The 19745-nt window shown below is 40.9% G+C and overlaps 1 protein-coding gene across 1 annotated transcript in view; it reads right to left on the bottom strand.

The window, feature by feature from the left end:
- Positions 1–200: 200 nt before the first annotated feature.
- The window catches only part of SYNE3 (spectrin repeat containing nuclear envelope family member 3), a 35063-nt gene continuing 15518 nt past the window's right edge, over positions 201–19745 (bottom strand). Inside the window, exons 8-17 of the mRNA XM_082485148.1 lie at positions 19512–19694; positions 19102–19245; positions 17983–18117; positions 16857–17018; positions 15963–16126; positions 14894–15020; positions 14566–14718; positions 13662–13811; positions 12296–12334; positions 201–544 (exon numbers count right to left, since the gene is read on the bottom strand). Coding sequence (XP_082341274.1) covers positions 356–544; positions 12296–12334; positions 13662–13811; positions 14566–14718; positions 14894–15020; positions 15963–16126; positions 16857–17018; positions 17983–18117; positions 19102–19245; positions 19512–19694 — 1446 coding nt within the window. The 3' untranslated portion in view covers positions 201–355. The remainder of the gene's footprint in view (positions 545–12295; positions 12335–13661; positions 13812–14565; positions 14719–14893; positions 15021–15962; positions 16127–16856; positions 17019–17982; positions 18118–19101; positions 19246–19511; positions 19695–19745) is intronic.

The raw sequence follows: 19745 nt of genomic DNA, 5'->3' as shown, positions 1-19745 counted from the left end.
TCATTCAGTATTCTTGGCTGAAATATGGTAGAAACAGAAACATTGCAGGATTATCCTTAAACAGTGGATGGTGAATGTTAGTTTGACCACAGATATGTGTTTTTTTATACATATATGTACATACATACACATACACAATCTCTATATACACATTATAAATATAATAATAAAATACTGTAAAAATATTAGTTTTGCTCAAATACCTGATTAAAGTGGACTAATCTTATGTTGCATTTCTGTAATCTTTCCAGTCGGTATGATGGCCTTGTTAGAAGCCCTAAAATCTACAATACTTGCATTTGTTAAAAACAAAGAGTCTGTATTTCTGACAGTCACCTCGTGCCATGTCAAGAAGTTAGGTCGGAGGTGGGCCCTCGTATCTCAGCATCAGGTTGAAGGACCGAGCAAAGTTGTTGGCCCGTGAGCAGCTGTGGGGCAGGGGCAGGAGGAAGGCCAGGAGCAGGAGGAGCAAGAGGAGTAGTTGCAATGGTAGTGCTGCCCAGCACACTCGATGCAGGAACGAGCACACGCCTCCAGAGCGCTTCTGAAAGACACAAACCGAAGAGCAACTCAGAAAAATAAACACCTGGGGAGGTACATTTCAAACACATCAAACTGCCGGTTAGGGGGACTGACCAACCCATGTTGTCCTTGCCCTAGGAACCAGCCTGGGTGCTTGGTACGCTGCAGCTCACTGAAGCTGGTGCTTAAACAACTTCTCTTAGGAGAACATTTCACTCTTTTCAAGAATTCACTGCTGCAAACTCTTGTCCTCTAGAAGGAAAACACTGCTGACTTTCTAGTAGTAGAAAACAATTGGCTCCAAGTCCATTTTCCAATTACAAAGTAGTGCTTACAAATGCTCATGCCACAGCTGCTGACTGGTGTCCTCACAGCCCGCACATGGCACAGGTGGTCTGCAATAGTAACTCTCCTGTCAGTGAAATGAGAGTGCCGATGCCTGAGAGAGGAGCCAGCCTTCTGCTCCCCGTCAGCAGAAAGGAGCTTAAGTTTGCAACTCATCCAGCTCACCGTCATCTCCCCAGCTGCAATGTGCTCTTTGGATCCTGACTTTGGGCTCCATGGGGCTGCAAGCCAGAAAGAAGGCCTTGAAGTGCACCTTTCCTCAATATCTCTTTACCATACCCATCTTAAACTTTTATGTCATGCAAGACAATGAGAGAAAACACAATACTGACAGCGAGGAGGATATTAAAGTCACATGTATCGCTGAGTAGTCACAAAAGGGACATGTAAGTAAATCACACTGCACTTTCTTCATGCTTGCGCAAATCTAGAGTAGCTCGGTTAACCTCATGAATTTAATACGGATTAGCACAGATGGGACAGAACATATTTGGGGCTACAGAATTCAGGAAAGATTAATTAAGAAGTGAGATTTCCACTGTCATCTGGATCCCTGGATATCTCCTGCCAATGAGTTGAACTACATATGTTTCACAAAAAAAAAAAAAAGGCAAAGTCAACTATCTGTAAGGGTGTCCTGAAAAAGAGGACTCAATAATCCATTAACTTCATCAAACATGGATTTATACTCAGAACATAGAAATAACACTTAATGCTGCTACAGCATTAGGTGCCAACCTACATTACAAAAATCAATGCAGAACATCCACTGGAGTGGGACCCACGTTTTCCACAAGCAGAAGTTAATTTGTTGTATCCAAGCCACAGGCGATGTCAGTGCTGCAGTAAAATTAGGGCTTCTGGCCTCTACTGGATGCTTGACTTAACAGGCAATGCCTTTGTCCCACTACAGCACCACCAGGAGTAGTCCGTGGGAAACACCAGCAGAGAAGATAAGGAGCAGAATGATGGCAGAGGAAAGTAATTACCCTCTTCTATTTTTTAAGGGTCTCTCTCTTCCACTGCTTTCTAAATTTCTCAGTCTCTTGCAGCTCTATGTAAATGCTTACAGAATTAATTATGAAGGAAAATATATAGCTGCAGTTACAGATCATGAGACAGTTGTGCTGTGAAATCCTTCTTCTGTTGTAGTTGGTTTGCTTCCATTAAGCCAAATGGCTGATGAGATTTAATTCTTGTGTCAGGCAGATGTAGAGGCAGCAAAGCAACAGCTGCTCGCTCCTATAATTTCTGGCCTGCAGTATCTTGAGTTGTAACTTGCTTGCTGAGGCCAGCGAAAACTCAGGTCCTTGGCCACTGGAACTGCCAGTAGTTAGTGGGCAATGGCCAAATGTCAGGTTGTAAGTGGGACTCCGACTTTAAGCACCCTAGGGCAACTTCCCTGGGTACAGTGAGCATTTACCCTCCAAATCAAAGCTTCACCAACTGGGCTGCATCACAGGACTCATCTGCTCCTACTGTGACTTGTTCTCAAACACGAGCCAAAGTACCAGGAGTAAGCAGCTGTACTAACAGGACTTTCCTTTCTCTAGTTGCTCAGGTTTGTTGTTGGCTTCCGAAGATGACCACACTGCCAGTTAGTCACTCATGTTTTTCCCATAGCAATTCTTTCACTGATCCAGCATTTGATTCAGAGCAGGCCACTGACTCTGTCCTGATCTCTAAAGCAAAGACTATTAATGAAAATCTAAGAAATGGGATGATATTGAAATGTTATTTATTAAGTGCCTTGTTTTTAGATCTACTGGAAAGAGCTGTAGAATAGTATTGCTTTTCAAAGCCCATCCTCCAGAAAGAATTAATGCGAAATGGCTTTTTTAACATTTGCTCTCCTTGGAGCTTTTTGCAGGGTAAGATACTCAGGCTCACCCCAGCAGATCCTAGCTTTAGAAAAATCTGTGGAGGCACATTTGCCTGGGGGCAGAACTTCAGAGAAGGAGAAATATTTTTTCTTTATCTCCTGCTTCTCTCCCACCTGCTTGCTGGGTTTATAGGCATTTGTGTTTGATGAACTTTTGTCTTTGCTGCCCAGCTTCTCCGTTTCTTTTGATCACACAGGAAGGTCAGAATCTTGTATTTCTGACTCCATTTGTTGGGAATGACTCTGCTATCACAAACATGGTATTATGATGTCTCTGCAGGACTGAAGATGAGGCACACAGGAGCTGTGAGGGTTTGGTGCTTTCAGCAAATTTGCAATGATAAGCCCTTAATATATGAGGGCCCCAACCTGCACACACTGAAATCCATGGGAGATTTACCATTAACTTCAGTGTCTGCAGCAGGATTATGCACAGAGACAACTAAATAAAGTCAGGATTGGGAACTACTTATCCATGGAATTCAGCAGATACCCTGACAAATGGATTCATTACGTATATGCCCAGGTTCTGGTGTTCTTGTGCACATGAAACCTACATTAGTTCTTTTACTTTATGCTTGCTAGAACAATTGGTGATACGATACTTTTTTTTTTGTGGTAGTACTACTAGAGGTGTTATAGTTAAAGGACCAAAATTTTTGAAGGAGACACGGTAACTTTTAATAGGAGAGATGATACTGATGGAAAAAGCAGGGAAGGTTTTGGCCACTGACTCCCTCTCTGAATGTGAAAAAAGCAGCACTTCAATTTTACTAAGACTAAGTCAAGGTATTTTTTTAGGTCTGTGCTGTGAGAGAGAGATGCTTTCAGGCTGCGGTGACCTGAGACTATGGCTCCAACAGGGAATTCAGGAGGCCAAGGTTCAAACCTCTGCTCTGCTGGGCTCAGAGTGATCAGGGCTGTACGAGTCTACCTGGAGTCAGAACCACACTCCCAACCCTTCAGCACATCATTCTGGATTAGAAAAGGACAGTCTGACAGAGTTCCACCTTTGCAAAAGACAGTTTGAACATTTCCACATGCCATCAAAGGTGGGAACTACAACCCCTGCTACACACTGGAATTCCCCAATCACTCCAGCTACTGGCATCAGGAGAGCTACTACCTAGTACCTACAGTGCCTGCAGTGCGTGTGTCAGATCTAGGCTCCACAAAATATTCTGAAATCAAATCTTCTTCTGAGAAAAACTGGCAAAGCTCCAGTGAAGTCAACAGAACTTTAATTTCCACCATCTTAGAATAACAGCTGGAATACCTGGGTATCGAGCCAAAGTGTCAGAGACATTTTTGAAACACACATGGAAAAGGAATAGGTTGACATTTAAAAAGAAAATATACTTTTAAAGTTCACCATCAAGAATGAATGTCGTCCCACTTTTCCCTCAAAATACCAGGACAAGCAAGGACTGTCAAGGGGCAGACGGCTGTGTTTCGTGTAATGCTAAATGCATGCTTGTTACCAAATGAACTGCACTGGCTGTGAACATTCACATTTGTACTTGATTCATGTCGGGGCATTTGAATGACAAGCATCGGTTTAGATCTATGGAGTCCTCAGCACTTAAATCTGTTTGCAGTTAATAACTCCTTACCAAATGCACCGTGAAAAATCACTTGGATGGGAAACAGCAGAAAAGCACTTTAGAACTTGCTACATAATATTCCTGTGTAAGTTGCTGAAGTGTTTTACTAAAAATCAGTGCACTCCCTGGTTTGCTATTGACCGCATTCCAGGATATATGAAAACACACAGTTAATCTAGCTATTTGAGGGAGCAGAGGAATATAGCATCTTATACCATGCTCATTAGTGGGTTTTTGCTGCTGCTTGTATGTCACCAGCATGCCTGACAAAAATCATACCTGCACCACTGCACTGGGAGCCAGCAGAGAAAAAGATTTAGTCTGGATTCATTCCTCTTACCTTAGAGCATTTCACTGAGGGACTAACCTGGGAAATGCACTGCTGCCTGAAAACTCCTGCTCTCCCCATGGATAAAGGAACCAATACGCTAGCGTCCTACAGACACTATACAAACAAAGATGCCAACAGCTATGCTGCTTCATGCCAGTGCTGTACCCAGCCCACGTATCCTATAGTCTACAGCAAACAGCGCAGATGCATAGGTACTAAGGCAAGCCCAAGCATAAATAATTCCTCATTAATATTCTCAGCCTCCATCTGCTTTTAGCTCAGGCAGCTTCCTGAGCCTGTGTAGCTTGTCCATCTAGTTAACACTCAGCGAATCTTTCTTCCAGATACTTGTCCAGTTTCTCCTTGAACCGATACAGACTACACAAAGTCCTTAGTATCCTTCAGCAAGGAGTTCCATGGATCAACCAACTGGCATGAGGAACAGCTCCCTTATGTTAGCTTTGAACCTAGCTCCTAGTTCTTTCTTATGGAAGAGATGGAGAGTCAACCCCCATCTACACTCTCTGCACCAGGCATGATTTTGTAAACCCCTGAATTAAATGCTTACACAGGACGAGGCCAGGGCTACCTCCACACTGGGAAGATCACAACATAATGGGCTTAAGCTATAGCAATAGGGACAGAGGAAATACATCTTAATAGGAAGAACAGATGGGCCTTGGGAAGGATCACCTACACAGGTATCAATTCTACCACTTCTGAGAAAAAACAGAGCTGCCAGGAAGGCTGCAACAGCAGCTTACCATACGTCCCTTTCATTCTGAGTAGGAGCACACCATCATCAAGCACTACCACTTTATTTTTTTTAGGTGAAGCAGTTGCCTTATATTTGCTTCTGAGAGGCCCTGGGTTTCTGCCACTTGAGATCTCATGGGCTACTAATTCAGTTGACACTCACAGAGACAGGTTATTGCCAACAAGAAGACATCAGTTCCAGGGGGAGCACAGGCTGCTCTCTCAAACCAAAGCAAACTGGGTTTTTATCTCAACTGGGGTCCTCATCAGTTCTCAGCTCACAGCCATAAGCATCCCTTTCTAAGATAAGTAATGTATTGCATATCACAGCTGGTCTTTTCAAGAGGGAAATAATTTGGGGGAGTTGGATACTACTGTCACCATAGAACTGAGCATCCAACATGCTCTTGGGCAAAGCTGTGGCTCATTCCCATACACCACAGCAGGAATGAAGAGTTGGATAGGAGTCGGATACTGTCAATCAGAGGTTATGCGGCCTCTGCAAAAGGACAGTGAGCCACTGGGTTCAGAACTGTACTTTCCTAAATGCAAACACTGCCCAGGTTAGGGAACTGGCAGCGAGGGATTAGTAAGGATGGCTGGGACCCCTTTGAGTCCTATGCTTATCATTCTCCATCTCATAAAGAGCTACCAGAATGAATGTGCTGAAGGGAGGTTAACTGAGGTCACACAAGCAATTTTAGCTCTGACATTTTCTATCTTCAGATTGCTTGACTCCCCAACCTTAATGTTCTTTTCAATTCTGAAGAACGTGTATGTACGTAAATAAGTAAGTATACAGGCAAATTACAGGCTTTGTTTTCTCCCTTAGGGGAGATTCTGGAGTACCTCAACACGGCTGGATGATAAGCTAGAATCTTTGATGAAGGCTTCATTTAAAAGAAACAGAAAACAAGGAAAAGCCAGCAGTTTGTATCTGAGGTTTCAGCAGTCACATATGGCAGATATTTCAGAATTTCTGCTGCAAAGTCGCTTAGAACTAAGTACTGTGCCATATGCTACTCTGACACAAACGGATTTATAAAGGTTAGCTTCTGTGTGTGTATACAACATGACATGCTTTTAGGAGAAGGACACAGGAAAAGGGCTACAGCCTGATCTGTTAAAGTAGCACTGATTTCTATAATTCTCCAGACCTAAGCAAGCAGAAAAAGTCCCTGGTTTTGTCCCATCTTCAGCACATAAGCAGTGGAAACTACTTTCTTTTTATCTGGGAAGTGTTTGATATGTGACAGAAGTTAGGAAACGCTATGGAAGATCAGTAAAGTGGTAGGTAGGATGGGTCACTAAAAATATCTTAGTTCCATGTTTTAAGAATATGGAAAGTCACACTTCCAGTGAGGTAATTTTTAAGCACATTCTCATATCCAATAGCAGGCAGTGAGTTACACTTAGTTTCTTAAGTATCACACGGGAAGTATTTGCAAAAGGTTCAGAACAGGGTAAGAAGTTTTTAAACCAGTTGTACTAGTTTTGCCTCAGATAGCGTTAGCTTTCTTTAAGAGTAGCTTGTATGGGAGTATGTTTTGAACTTCTGATTAAAACAGTGTTGATAACACACCTCTGTTTTAGTTATTGCTGTGTGTACATAGCGTCAAGGCCTCTTCTGCTCCTCACACCCACCCCACCAGTGAGCAGGTTGGGGGGTTACAAGAAATTGGAGGGGCCACAGCTGGGACAGCTGACCCCAACTCACCAAAGGGATAGTTCCTACCATATCACAACAAGCTTAGCAATAAAAATTTGGGGAATGTGTTTTACCAGGGTTGACATTGCTCAGGGACTGGCTGGACATTGGTTTGCTGGTGGTGAGCCACTGGGGTTTTTTTGTATCACTTGTTTTCCTTGGTTTTGTTTTTCTTTGCTTCCTTCTTTTACTTTTTAAACTGTCTTTATCTCAACCCACGAGTTTTCTCACTTTTACCCATCTGATTCTCTCCTCCATCCCACTGTAGGGGCAGATGGAGTGAGTGAGCAGCTATGAGGAGCTGAGGTGCTCATTGAATTTAATTGAATTAAATTAAAAACACAGGAATACTCCACTGGTTTTAAACACACTCATAAGCTATATAATTTATCCCAATAAATATATTTTGTACTTAGGAGCAATGCTGTACTGCTTTTAGAAGGAGAATTATCGGCAGCTAGTAGCTGGATGACATTTCAGTCAGTGTATCTGAAATTTAGTAGAGGAGACATCAGTGTTCTACGTTTATTCAGGAAGGAGAAGAAGTAGGACTTTGCTCCATTTCCAACTCCCACTCAGCCTTGCAATTTCAAATAAACTAATTAAATTGGGCATAGAAAGAATAAAAACTAAAATAAAGACGACATGTTCTGGAACCTGTAGAAGGTGCTACTGACATCAAAAGCTGGTTTATCACATCAACAATGTACGTTTCCAGCTGCTTTACCAGTGACTTCTCTCAAGTCAAGATTAAACTTTTCTTAAACTTCAGCAGTCACCATACATAATTTAAACATTATCTGCATTTTATTTAAATAATTTTAAAATGTGATAGCTTACTTTTAAAAAAACTAACACGTATACAATTTGAGATATTGATTACAAGAATTTTTCCTTCCATGCTTTTTACAGTAGCCTTAAAAACATTTTTCAAGTATATACTGGAAATTGGTTTCATTCTGCTATTGGTCAATAAATGTCTCTCTCTCGTTACCTTTCCGTTAGGAGGTAAAATTGTATTTGCTGAGAAATATCATTCTAAGGTATCTCCTTGGTGAAAATCTGCAAATATTTCACAATATGGTAGGCTACTAAAGGACGCAGCTGTTCAACACAGCAAGCAGGGACCACCAACCCCATACCTAGCTAATACCACGCTAACATTAAGAGAAAGTAAGAACCAGGTGTCCTGGGAAGCAAGATGTCTTCTCCATCCTGCCCCAGCACTGCTGCAGAGGGAGAGCATTGGCAAGGCCCACAAGTGGCAGAATCAGATAAAAGCCAAACAGAGTCCCCGTTTTCTAGCATTTGGGAAAGCTGTAATGTAGAATGGTGAACAACATGAAACCTACAGAAATAAGAGCAGAGAGGCAGGCAGTAACATGAAGGGATGCTTGTGGGCCAGCTGGAGAAGGAAGGGGATGATGCTGTCTGGCACAGCATACTTAACAGTGGGTCAGAGTTAGGAAGAGGCAGTCAGGATTTTTCAGCTTTTAATTTTTTTTGCCTAAGTCTCCTTCCTGAGCAAACATCACTGCTGAGGGAAAATAAAGTCTATCTGCTAGGTTTTAATGGTAAGACGCCCTTCTTCCTGTGTTTGGGCCACAGCTTAATTCCTAAAGCAAGTAGGCACAGGCTTATAGGCACAGTGATGAAAAAAAAAATACGGAAAGATATTCTCTCTACCTTTAAAAGATGTTGAAAACCGAGGGAAAGATACCTTTTAATGAGTATTTTCCATTTCACTACGAATGTAGTTGTACAGAATATTTCAAGTGGCTAACACCCAGCAGGACTTCAGGAAAACAAACGGGCCGCATACATTCACTAGAGAGGCACCACTAACACAGGCACGTACACACGATGCTGCTCATTTCTGTGATGTGAATTCCTGCCATGAAGAAATCCTGTCGTATCTGCACTTGCACACATTACTGTTTTCTTCCTGGCAAGCTGTGGCAGCTCTTGCTTTGCACAGTTTCCTGAATGACTGCATTAATTTGATTGACTCCAGATCAATGGTGTCTCTAAATAAGATTAAATTACATGTTCCTTCTGTCTGTGTGTTACAGGAGATTACTCTTAGTAGAATCTCAAAGGAAGCAATTAGCTGACCACTGATGTAATGAATCCTAATTATTTTGTTTGTACAAACAATAAAGCCAGAATCATTTGTTTAGCAAGGAAGTGTAATTACTCTGAGCACTCGAGAAAATAAATCAAACAGTGCTACCTAGATGTGTAAATAACGAGCCTTTGACTTCCTATTTATGCTAAGAATGCTCATGGAATATTTTCAGGTAACTGGGAGCCAACCTTTGAAAGTAACATTTATCATAGTTATTATTGAGCGTTTGCTTGATTATGTCCTTGGGCGTGCTAGGTGCCCTGCAGAAATATCCATCTACATTGCCCTGTCACTGGCACCTGCTAAAAATTCACTGCAGCCAGTGCAATTTCCTGCAACTGTTTTTTGTTAATCAGCAAGAAGTCGCTCACATCGCAATCATTAGCCTGCACTGCTCCTAAGGGCACCAGTGGCTAGGGGCACGTCCTCAGCAAAGGATGAATGATCAGAAAAAAAGCACATTACTATACATGGAGCAGGCTCTATTCTGCTCAACATTTGGCCATGTAGGCTAGAAATGAAAAAAAAAAACCAGAAGGCAATGGAAGGAGACTGACCACAGTTGGGTTTTCCCCTTCTCCAGGTTGATCTGCTGCTGCTGCAAAATATTCACAGCTCAAACAGGAGAGACAAGCAGAGTCATTGGGGACCTCCTGTTGCAGAAAGCAGAGATCAGTCCAAAAATACCTGAAATTCTGCCACCTCTGCTGATTTTGTGTGACTCAAAAGCATGAGGGAGCTGACAAATTAGAGATAATCTGATCCCATTGCATGCAAACTCACTGGATGTTGCAAGTACAGCGATGCAGCCCCTCACCATGTGTACCGTCTGCAGATACTAACTCCCGAGATCAGCCATTCTCTCAGGGTAGTTGGTTTCCTTCACCATGGTTTCAAAAGGATATTCAAAACATCCAAAAATATTTTGCGTAATCTTTCTTTCATTTCTAGCCACACTTTAGGTGTTAAATCTGAATTTAAAATAAACTTCAAAGCCACGAATTCTGCAGTTGGTTTGCTTTTCCTCCTCTCTCAGCCTGAACAGCAACGCACCCAAAAAGGCTTAACATTATTTTCTCACTCTCTTAAGTGGTGCTCAACTATCTTATGGCAACACAGGCTCACGTCCTGACAAAAGCCTTAGCCTGAATGAAAGAAAAAAAAAGACACTTCTGCTTACAGTGCTTGGATTCTCATTGTAGTGACGCTGTTTAAATACAGAATGAATGCTCTGAAGTCAGCAAAATCACACTGAAGGGAGTAAGGTGTAAGTTACTGCAACATGTACTGGCTGAAGGGAAACTGCAAATCACTTGTTGGTGTAATGGGAGCCATTTCTGTCATGCTTATGAGGTATTTCAGTTCTTCGCTCCTTCCCACCCCGAGCTGTTTCTCTTTGTTTGTGTTCAGTAGCTATTAAAAACTCATAGAATGCTTTTTTTGTGCTCTTGCTGTAGGCCTAATTGACAAATGTTTGCAGCACGCCATTATGTTATTCCAGTATCCTTGAAAATTAACTGAAGACTTCAGTCTCTTTCGGAGAACTTAAGGAGGAATAAATACCACCCACCCCGAGGCAGGTGGGAGAGATGAATTAACAAATGGTATCTAATTGTGCAGTGGAAATGGGCTTACGCCTAAAGCTTTTTTTTTTTTTTTTTGGTTTGTTTTCCCCTACAAACAACTCGGCCCAACCAAATCATACGAAAGCAGAGAATACCTTGGTCAGTCTTCTGGAATATCCCTTTAGGCCTCTTCTAGGGAAAAGCAGCACTACTAAACATTTGGCTGCCTCTACACCAAGTATTAAAATGTCATATTGTTTTTCCAGCCTGAAAAATTCTGGTGACCTTACTGGATGACCAACAGTGCTGAATAATTAATGCTGAGCCAGACAGGCAAGAACAGAAACTCTGGAGGTTTTCAGGAAGGCTGAACTGCGGCCAAAACTATTCAGGGGATGTGTGAAAACTACCTTAAACTGGTCAGTATTTTGCTGGGGGAAAATATTGGAGATGCTACTCCATATTTGAGTACCAGAGGAGTATCTCATAGGAATGAGGAAAGTCTTGATTTCTGGCCATACTAGAAGTGCACCGTACTGCACCCTTTAAATATTGTTCTTTTCTAAAAAGATGTTGCAACAGGAGAAATCAAGGGTTGATTTAGCTTAAGATGATCATGTGATTATGTTCATGCAAGACGTTATTCATTCAATCTACTGTGTGTTGGGCAAATAAAGCCTTATTCTGTTCCTTTTGAAAACAAATGGAAAGTGAGTTGACAGTAAAAAGTAGAAGCTAATGGTGTCTATAAACAAAGCAAATTGTGACAGAGAGAAAAGACTCAGTTCAACACTGCTCAGGTCAACAGAAAAAGCTTGCTGACTTTGTGAAAATGGGATACAAATGCTGCTTGTGTTTAATAAGAAACTGGCAGCATTTTGTTTTCTTTAAGCTTCTCCTTATCGTCTCCCGTACTGCTTCTGTTTCTTATGTCATCACTACCAAAAGAAAATCCTTCACAGGAGGAATTCTGCTGCTTAGAATAAGGATTTAGCCTAATAACATTAGACAAATCTCTTGACTTTCTCTGGTTTTCTGCATTAGAAAGTGGGCTGAATGATCCAAAGCAATTTTTTCAGAAGTGTCTAAAGAATTAGAAGTCCCATTTTCAAAACCATTTTAGGCACCTGACCCCTAAATCCTTTAAAGAGAGATTTGGGCTCTTCCTTAGTCTTTTTTGAAAAACTAATTAAGTTCATATAGCATGTAGATGTATAAAAACTGAGTTCTCCTACTCTCCCAGGACATGGAAACTTAGCTCCTAGAGATACAGTAAGCATAGCTTGAGTAAAAACTCTGTCATATTTTTCCTTTAAAATCTCGAGAAAATAAACTTCTTCTTTAAGAGAGGCTGCTAATAATCAAATTAATCTCAAGAATCTTTAGAAATTATTAATTATCTGTGAAATGTCTGATCAAATATTTTTTAGCTTAATGATAGGAAACTGTCATACCTTTCTGAATCTGTCTGGTTCTTCCAAAGATCCATGACTCTGTTTAAAAGAAAAAAAAAAAAGTGAAAAAAAAAAAAAATCATGAACTTAAGATCCCACTGGAGCCAATAAATGAGTATTCACCTCACAGGGGACGTTTCTTTCAAATTCATGGTTGCCTGGATAGAGTGAACCCGTGGGAGATTTTTTTTAACACACATTAGGCAGAAATGTTTTCAAATTCTTGACTATTTGAATCAGATGAGCAGTTTTCTCAGCAATAGCTTTCACTTTACTGACACCTATTGACTATATTTATGCTTACACATGGTTTTGATGAAAGCACAACTCACTATAATCAATGGCAAACAATTCTTACAAATACGCTCTTTATTAATAGAGGTCATGCTTACCTTCCATGCACTTTAAAGGATTTGTACTTTAAGTAAGCTTTGGATTTGAAGACAAGATTTCTCAAAGCAGAAAATTTTCAAGTGCCTCAAATTTTAGGTGTTTGAGTTCAGATACCTTCAAAAGCACTTGCATACAGAAAGTACCAAATGAACACCTGTAAAGTCTAATCCTTTGATTATGGTATCTTAAAGTTGAACACATAACGTAAGAAGTTAAAATAGAAAAATCTTAATTAATAATTATGTATGTTTACACTAAGAACATGGGAATATCTTTAGCATGCCCTGGAATATCTTACATATGGGGATGAATTGTGCCATCCTTAGCATGTCTTATATATAACAACTCTGTAACTTCTTTAATCATTTGGTTCTTGCATTAAAATACCTCCTATTTATTTCATTCCAAATCCTTAGCCCATAAGGACAGTTTCAAAAACGGCTAGGTCCTTCTGTGCACAGTTACTTTCTGAGTCAGTTCAGTCGGCGATCACTGTCTCACAGCAGGAGACACAAATAGTGAACAGGGAATATATTCTTACTGCAGGAACTGTTAAAAAAATAATTGAATGGAGAATGTTGTGTGGACGAAGGGCAAAAAACTAGAAAAAAATGTGCCCAGAACTAGGTGTATATCCAAAATATTCACACAAAAAAACATCTCACAGACCCCAACTGCATGCATCATTGACAACAGCCAATTGTTGTTCTGTTTTCAACCTTCAATTTTGAGAAATATTCTGAGCATTGCTTACAATGTCAAAATGACAGCACACAACTCTAATGCAAGAACATTTGTGCTTATATTTATAAATACATGGCTACGTTTTTTCTGTCTTTGACAGCATTTACTAAGGGAAGTTTTAACTAAGCATACACACACACACGTACTGTGAATTATGACTAGCAATATGAAACAACCTAAAAGAGCAATGGCAGAGATCAGCAACTGGGAATTGAGTGCTGTCACCTACCGGTGATCTCATGTACTCTTTCAGTTTAGATTTGTAGAGCATCCATCTGTAACGCAGGTCCTCCAGATCTTCAGAATTTCCAATGATGGGATGAAGATGAAGAAGGTCCTCAAAGAGACGCTGACCATCAGGCACACGAGACTGCAGCTCCTGCAGGCAAAGACAAGGTCAGCAGCCACTCAGAGTTCAAGAAGGCTCCACTTTTTAAATCTAGCATTCAAAAGAACATTCAAAAAAACTACTGGGTACTCTGGAATAGTGCGTTTATTTTTGTTATTGCTTTTTGGGCCTGAAATGATATAAAAGGGTCAGCTCATCTGCAGGACTCCTGTAGCCTTCGATATTTCTGTTTGTTTAATTTCTTACAGTATCCATTGTCATTGTCTCTGGCTATATTCAACAGAAAGAGAAAGAGTGAGGCCAAATAACTGACACTGATTTTAATCAGCTTCTTTTAATGAAAACCTTTTCCATACCACACCAGAAATTTCCAGTCCAACAGCTAGATGCCAGGCTGCTCCCTTCCTTTCTTCTATTCCAGGTCCGGCAAACCTTTCTTAGTGGAAGGGGTGAAATACTTGTCTTAAATTTCTGAGCTTCATCTATTCTAGAGTCTCTGAGTCTCCTAAAGCAGACAGTGTAGTGTTTGAGAGGTTTTTTTGTTGGTGGTATGTGTTGTTTTTTTTTTGGGGGGTGCGCATGAGTTTTTTTTGTGGGTTTTTTTTCCTTGTTGTTGGTTGGGGGGTATTTTTTTGTGTTTTTTTTTTGTTTGTTTGTTTTGGGTTTGGTTTTTTTTTTGTTTTGTTGTTTTGTTTTGTTTGTTTTTTTGTTTTTGTTTTTTAATTCTGAAAGGATTTGCTCTCATTGCAATCTTTGTCTCCACCTTCAACCCCTGAAAACTAACCTCTAGTTTACTCTGGCGTGCCTTAATTTCCTCTGTGGAAGATGAAGTCACATCAAGAATTTTGGTCAGTTTGGTGTTTTCTCCTTGTAACCACTCTTCAAAGTCGTTTAGGAGCTTCAAGTGGCTGCTCGTACTTTGCTCTTCTATTGCCTCCTAAGTTACAGGACAACAGGAACAAAAAAGCCCTCACTGTTAGGTCAGATGTTTCCTTGGAAGGCCTGATTACAAGATCTTAACCTCCAAGTTTGCGACGCATAATGTCTGATGAAGACAATAAAGTTGTTCTTGTGAAGCTGATATGAAGGCAGATACAGAGTTTTCCTCTCACCTGCTTATGGTTTGGATATGTATCTAAATCATGGAAGGCAGGTCTGGGCTTCCCTCTGCTGTCCACAAACGCTATTTTCTTCTTCTTATCAGCCACTGGTCTATTTAACTGCCACTTTTGGAGAAGACTTGAAAACACAAAAGCAGAGACATCAGTGCAGTGAAACATCTAGTGACAAGACATCCACATTTTGAGTGGGGCTACAGGGGTCACCTCTGGTGAAATAGCACTATTATTATTATTATTATACTGTTATTACTATTAATAGCACTGTTGCTATTAAAGTTATTTCCAACATCTTTTTAACAAAATAAGATCAAGACAGGAGTGTCTCAAAGCAGCACCAGTCCTCTAGTTCTAACATTTCCAAGTGTTTTGTTTTCTTTTATTCAGGGAAGTGAAGGACCAAAACTTACTACCTTGGCAATATACCTTCCCGTCTGGTAACAGCAGGCAGTACAATCAAGCCATCCTCAATTTAGTCATTCCATTTTTATGCCGGTTCTAACACTACGTATGGATATATTCACACAGGTAGCATAGTATTAAATTTTAACATGGACTAGCAAATATGAGCAGCAGTTTGACATTGCACAGTGCAGGCAAAATAAATTAAGTCCACATTTGCCAGCTAAGAGAGGATTTTAGCTCTGTTTATACTCTTGAAGGTTTGCAAAAGGCACAAATCCCAGTGCAGATATAGCATCCTGGGAGGTATCTCCAGATCAGACAGTGAGGAGAACAAGAAAGTGAGGCAGAACAGCAGAAGTGACCCAGTGTATGTCCTGTTTCCCCTGACATGGACTGGCAGTACATGGGTGAGCCGTGTCCTAAGGAGACACCGCCTACTCCAAGTGTGAGCTAAAGGCAGCTTCATAGGCTGCTCTGGTCCCCAGATTATGATTCCGAGTTTATAAATAATTAAATAAAATCTCATCTTGCTTCTAGCATTGTAACATAGCTGATCACTTTCACAGCACAGAGCATAAAGCATCAAGTGTGTCTGGTCATATAGCAGTAAAGAGCATCCCCTCGAAGGGACATGATGAAGATGTACATGAACACTTACCCAGTTGCCATGTCCTTCAGTGATCTCCATGACTCCTTCAGTTGATCCAGCTCTGCCTGGACATGGGCAGTCTCCTCTGGGGAAGAATTCTCCATGACCAGCTGGCCATGAGCTTCCACAAGGTGCAGCTGGACCTCCTTATCTGGAAACTCAGCTAGCCATTTCTGAAACGTACAGTCCTTACAGTTACTTCTAGGTATCCTGGGTAAAGCAGAGGCTATGTCAGACTGAAGGCCATGTTCAGTCCAGGACTATGCTGGTTCTGTTGGCACTAGCTAGAACATACCTAGCGGGAAAAAAAATATGCTGTGGATTCCTGCAAAGAGCCAACATAGATCAAACAGCTGATGGCAAAACTTAAAGGGTGCAAGCTGTCAATGCACCCCTTCTGTAGCCTTCCCATCAGATATCTCGGTTTCCCATCAGAAGGCAAAAGCTGCTAGCTGAAGTAACCTGCCAGAGTGAATCTAGCATGCAAAATACTGCTACACAGGGAAAATCTAGCAGCTGTGGAACAGCTCAGTTCAACACAGTATAAGGTCAGCTAACAAGGGTAATAATGTTCAATGATGAGTACATATAGGCAAAGGTAGGTATTGTCCAGAGAGATCACCCTGGCAGGAAGAGCTCTTTTTAAAACCACCTATCTTTTGATAATACTTTATCCATCTCAGCAGTTCTTAGCCATTTCTCACTGTTCTTGTCTTTTACCTAGCTCCACATTGCACAACACAGGGCAAAGCAAGGAGGCAGCAGCAATCAACACTCATTGCAGGAGGAGCAAAAAATCATTACTCTCCCCAACCATGAAACCCTCACTAGAAATCCCTGCCCTTAATGTCTTAATGTTGCAAAGTGAATAATTAACATCTGACACTAAGATGCTTTTCTCACCTCAAGGTCTGCCACCCTGCCCTCAGTGTTCTGCTCTCCATCAGCATCCTGGTAGGAGTCAATCTTCTCCGTGGTAACTGTGATCCACTGCTGGAGGTCAGAGAGTTTGTCATTATACGCCCAATGCTTCTGAACGTGCTCTTCACTCTGCTGTATCATCATCTACAAATGATAAAAACGTCAGCAACTAAACACAGACAAAAAGCAGTTTCATTACTGAATCTAACACTGTGACTACTGGCACAAATCTCATGGGCAAAAAGGAAAATCACAGTTGTTAATGTGACACAAAAAAACTTTGTCCTTTAGCATTAGTGGCACAGAAAACATTTACAAGCTCCTGCAGGCCTGAATTCAACCACATGGGGGAGGCATTAAGCACTAGAATAGCTCCCTTCCTGTTCAGCTGAAGTAGAATAAAGAATACGTTTGGGTTTTTTTATACCCCAGTCAATATTAAATACATCTTGTACTCCCTGAATCTGAAATGACTGTACAGACTTTTTTGGCAAAAGTCCAGTTCAGCAATAAATGGGATTATTGAGAATAAAACTAGAATTCCACAGTGCATATTAGGGTAGCGCTTTATCATACATATTTTTATGGTGACCTGCATAACTAAGGTAATTTTACAAGCTCTTCTTTTGAGACTGCTTTGGAAGGTCCTTTTATAGCTATGCTTACAAGCTAGAAAATGCCTCAGGTCAAACCAAGTACCTATGCAATGGCAACACTTTTCTCTCATTAACTTTTAGGTCACAAAGCTGTAAAAACCCAAACAGTTTGGTACAAAACCAGTATCCAGGAATCTGTGAAGATGTCCCAGCACCTCCATGATAATACAACATTGAGGTCTACTGGTCAGAAATCTCAGGCCCACTCCAGAAATAATTTAAATAGATATAAAAATCTGTGTGGATGGTAACCTATCCCAAAGGGAAATCACATTACAGATAATCAGAGAATCCTGGAAGAGTTATCAAGAATTCAGTGCCTTCTTCCCCTGAAATGAAAATATCTGTCACTCAAAGTATATAATCTCATACGCTCAAATATTTTTTTTAATATTTTTAAATAGTGGCAACTGATAACTCCTCAGACAACTAAAAGCTCTTCCTTATGTTACCTCCAACGACCTCCTCAGGGCTTGAGAGTCAGATGAAAGTTGGTTCATTTCATGCCTGTGTGTGGTGTTTGACTGAACAAGCTTCTCTACTGCCTCCATTTGAACAGCAAGCTCTGCCAAGTCATCTCGGATCATCTGCAGAGGAAAAGACAGATTCTGTATCGGTAATGTGCTAGATGTGGCATGGACCTCTGCAAAACACACACTAAAGGTAGCTTCATTTGACAGTGTAAGGACAAAGAACCAGGAACAATCACTGTATTTAAGAAAATTAACTGTGACGTCTAGGAGTAAATGTTTCTGAAATAAATGGTTGGATGTCCTTCCATGTTACCAGTTGATAACAAAGAAGATATAAGTTGCTGAGAAGCTGCCAGAGGAGACATAGTATAATCAGCTAAGTACTATAAAGAACTATGGTGATAACACCCCTGTGGTCACCAAGGGTGAAGTGGCACCATACAGCTGAACAACCATAGCTTACCATGGTGAAAAGGAAGAGTCACATTGCCTGTTTCTTCCTCTCCTGCTCTTCTCTCCACTCTCCCAGCTATGTAGCCCCACTGCATGCCTTGAGCAGGCTTTACTGCATGTCGTACCCTTCGCTCAACCAGTTCAAAACACTAACCAACTGGAAAATTATTCTTTTTTCTGTTGATTGTTTTTTCTTATCTTGGCCAGCTGAATCAGCCCATGGAGTAAAACCCAGCACATCTCAAAGCTGTGACAAGGTAAAGAGCAAGAAGGGGGGGCATGCAGAAGGAGGTGCGACAATGGGAACTCCCTGCTTTTGGAGGGAGTTATATTGGTTCAGGTTATCTTGTGCAGTTTCACTCCCAGTGGGAAGTGATTTTTTTTTTTTTTAGCAGTGAAACTAGCCCAAGGTGTGGTGCCAACAGCTTCCAGCTGCTTGTTCTGTCCCCCAAGCCCAGTCTGACAGTTCTTCAGCTGCATTGCTTCTGTTTCACTTACTCCATGCTATAAACCGGACCAAACAAAATTATCTAATACACAATCAATTGAGGGGTCAAGGTATCGAATTCCTAATGCTAATAAAATATGAACAAACGGGACCACAATTAACTGCGGATATCATGGTCAAACATTACTGTAATGTACCTGGAGTCTCTGGAGTTGTGTCTTTTTACCCAAGAGGTCAGGCTGCGGCTCCTTCTCTAGATCTAATTTGGCTTTGATGGCAGATAATTTTTTCTGCAAAGGTGTGAAACCAGCATCAAAGTCTTTATGTTGTGATATCAAATTCTAGATGGAGAAAGAAGAAGAAAAAAAATAATCCAGTATTCAACATATATCCCTTGGCATTATCTTTCGTCAATGTCCATTTCATACTCAGAACAAACATCGAGCTATGCTATGCAACAGACCACAAATTTATTTGAATATTCGATCAACTTTGAAAAACAGATTGGGCACAGCTTGTTAGTACTAAATTTATATCTATAAAAATGGCTTAATAAAAGATTGATTATTGTCACAGGTAAAGACTGTATATGGGCTTTGAAGCTCACCTGGAGTTTGCTCTTGCTTTGCAGCAGACTTTTGTGTAGAATTTCTCTCTCCTTTGAAGCTTCAGCTACTTCTTGCAGGAAAGACTTTGCTTTTTCCTCACCAAGGATATTGTTTAGCAAATCTTTCTTCAACTGTAACGTCATGAACTTCTCTTTGAACTGGGAGCTTTCAGCTAGAGCAGCCTAAAGGAGAAAAATTCTTCCAGTGAAATCGTACCAAAAAAATCAAAATCA

The sequence above is a fragment of the Vanellus vanellus genome (genome assembly GCF_965231255.1).
Source record: "Vanellus vanellus genome assembly, chromosome: 6".
NCBI classification, from domain to species: Eukaryota; Metazoa; Chordata; class Aves; order Charadriiformes; family Charadriidae; genus Vanellus; species Vanellus vanellus.
This window is presented reverse-complemented; position numbering and strand designations above follow the sequence as displayed.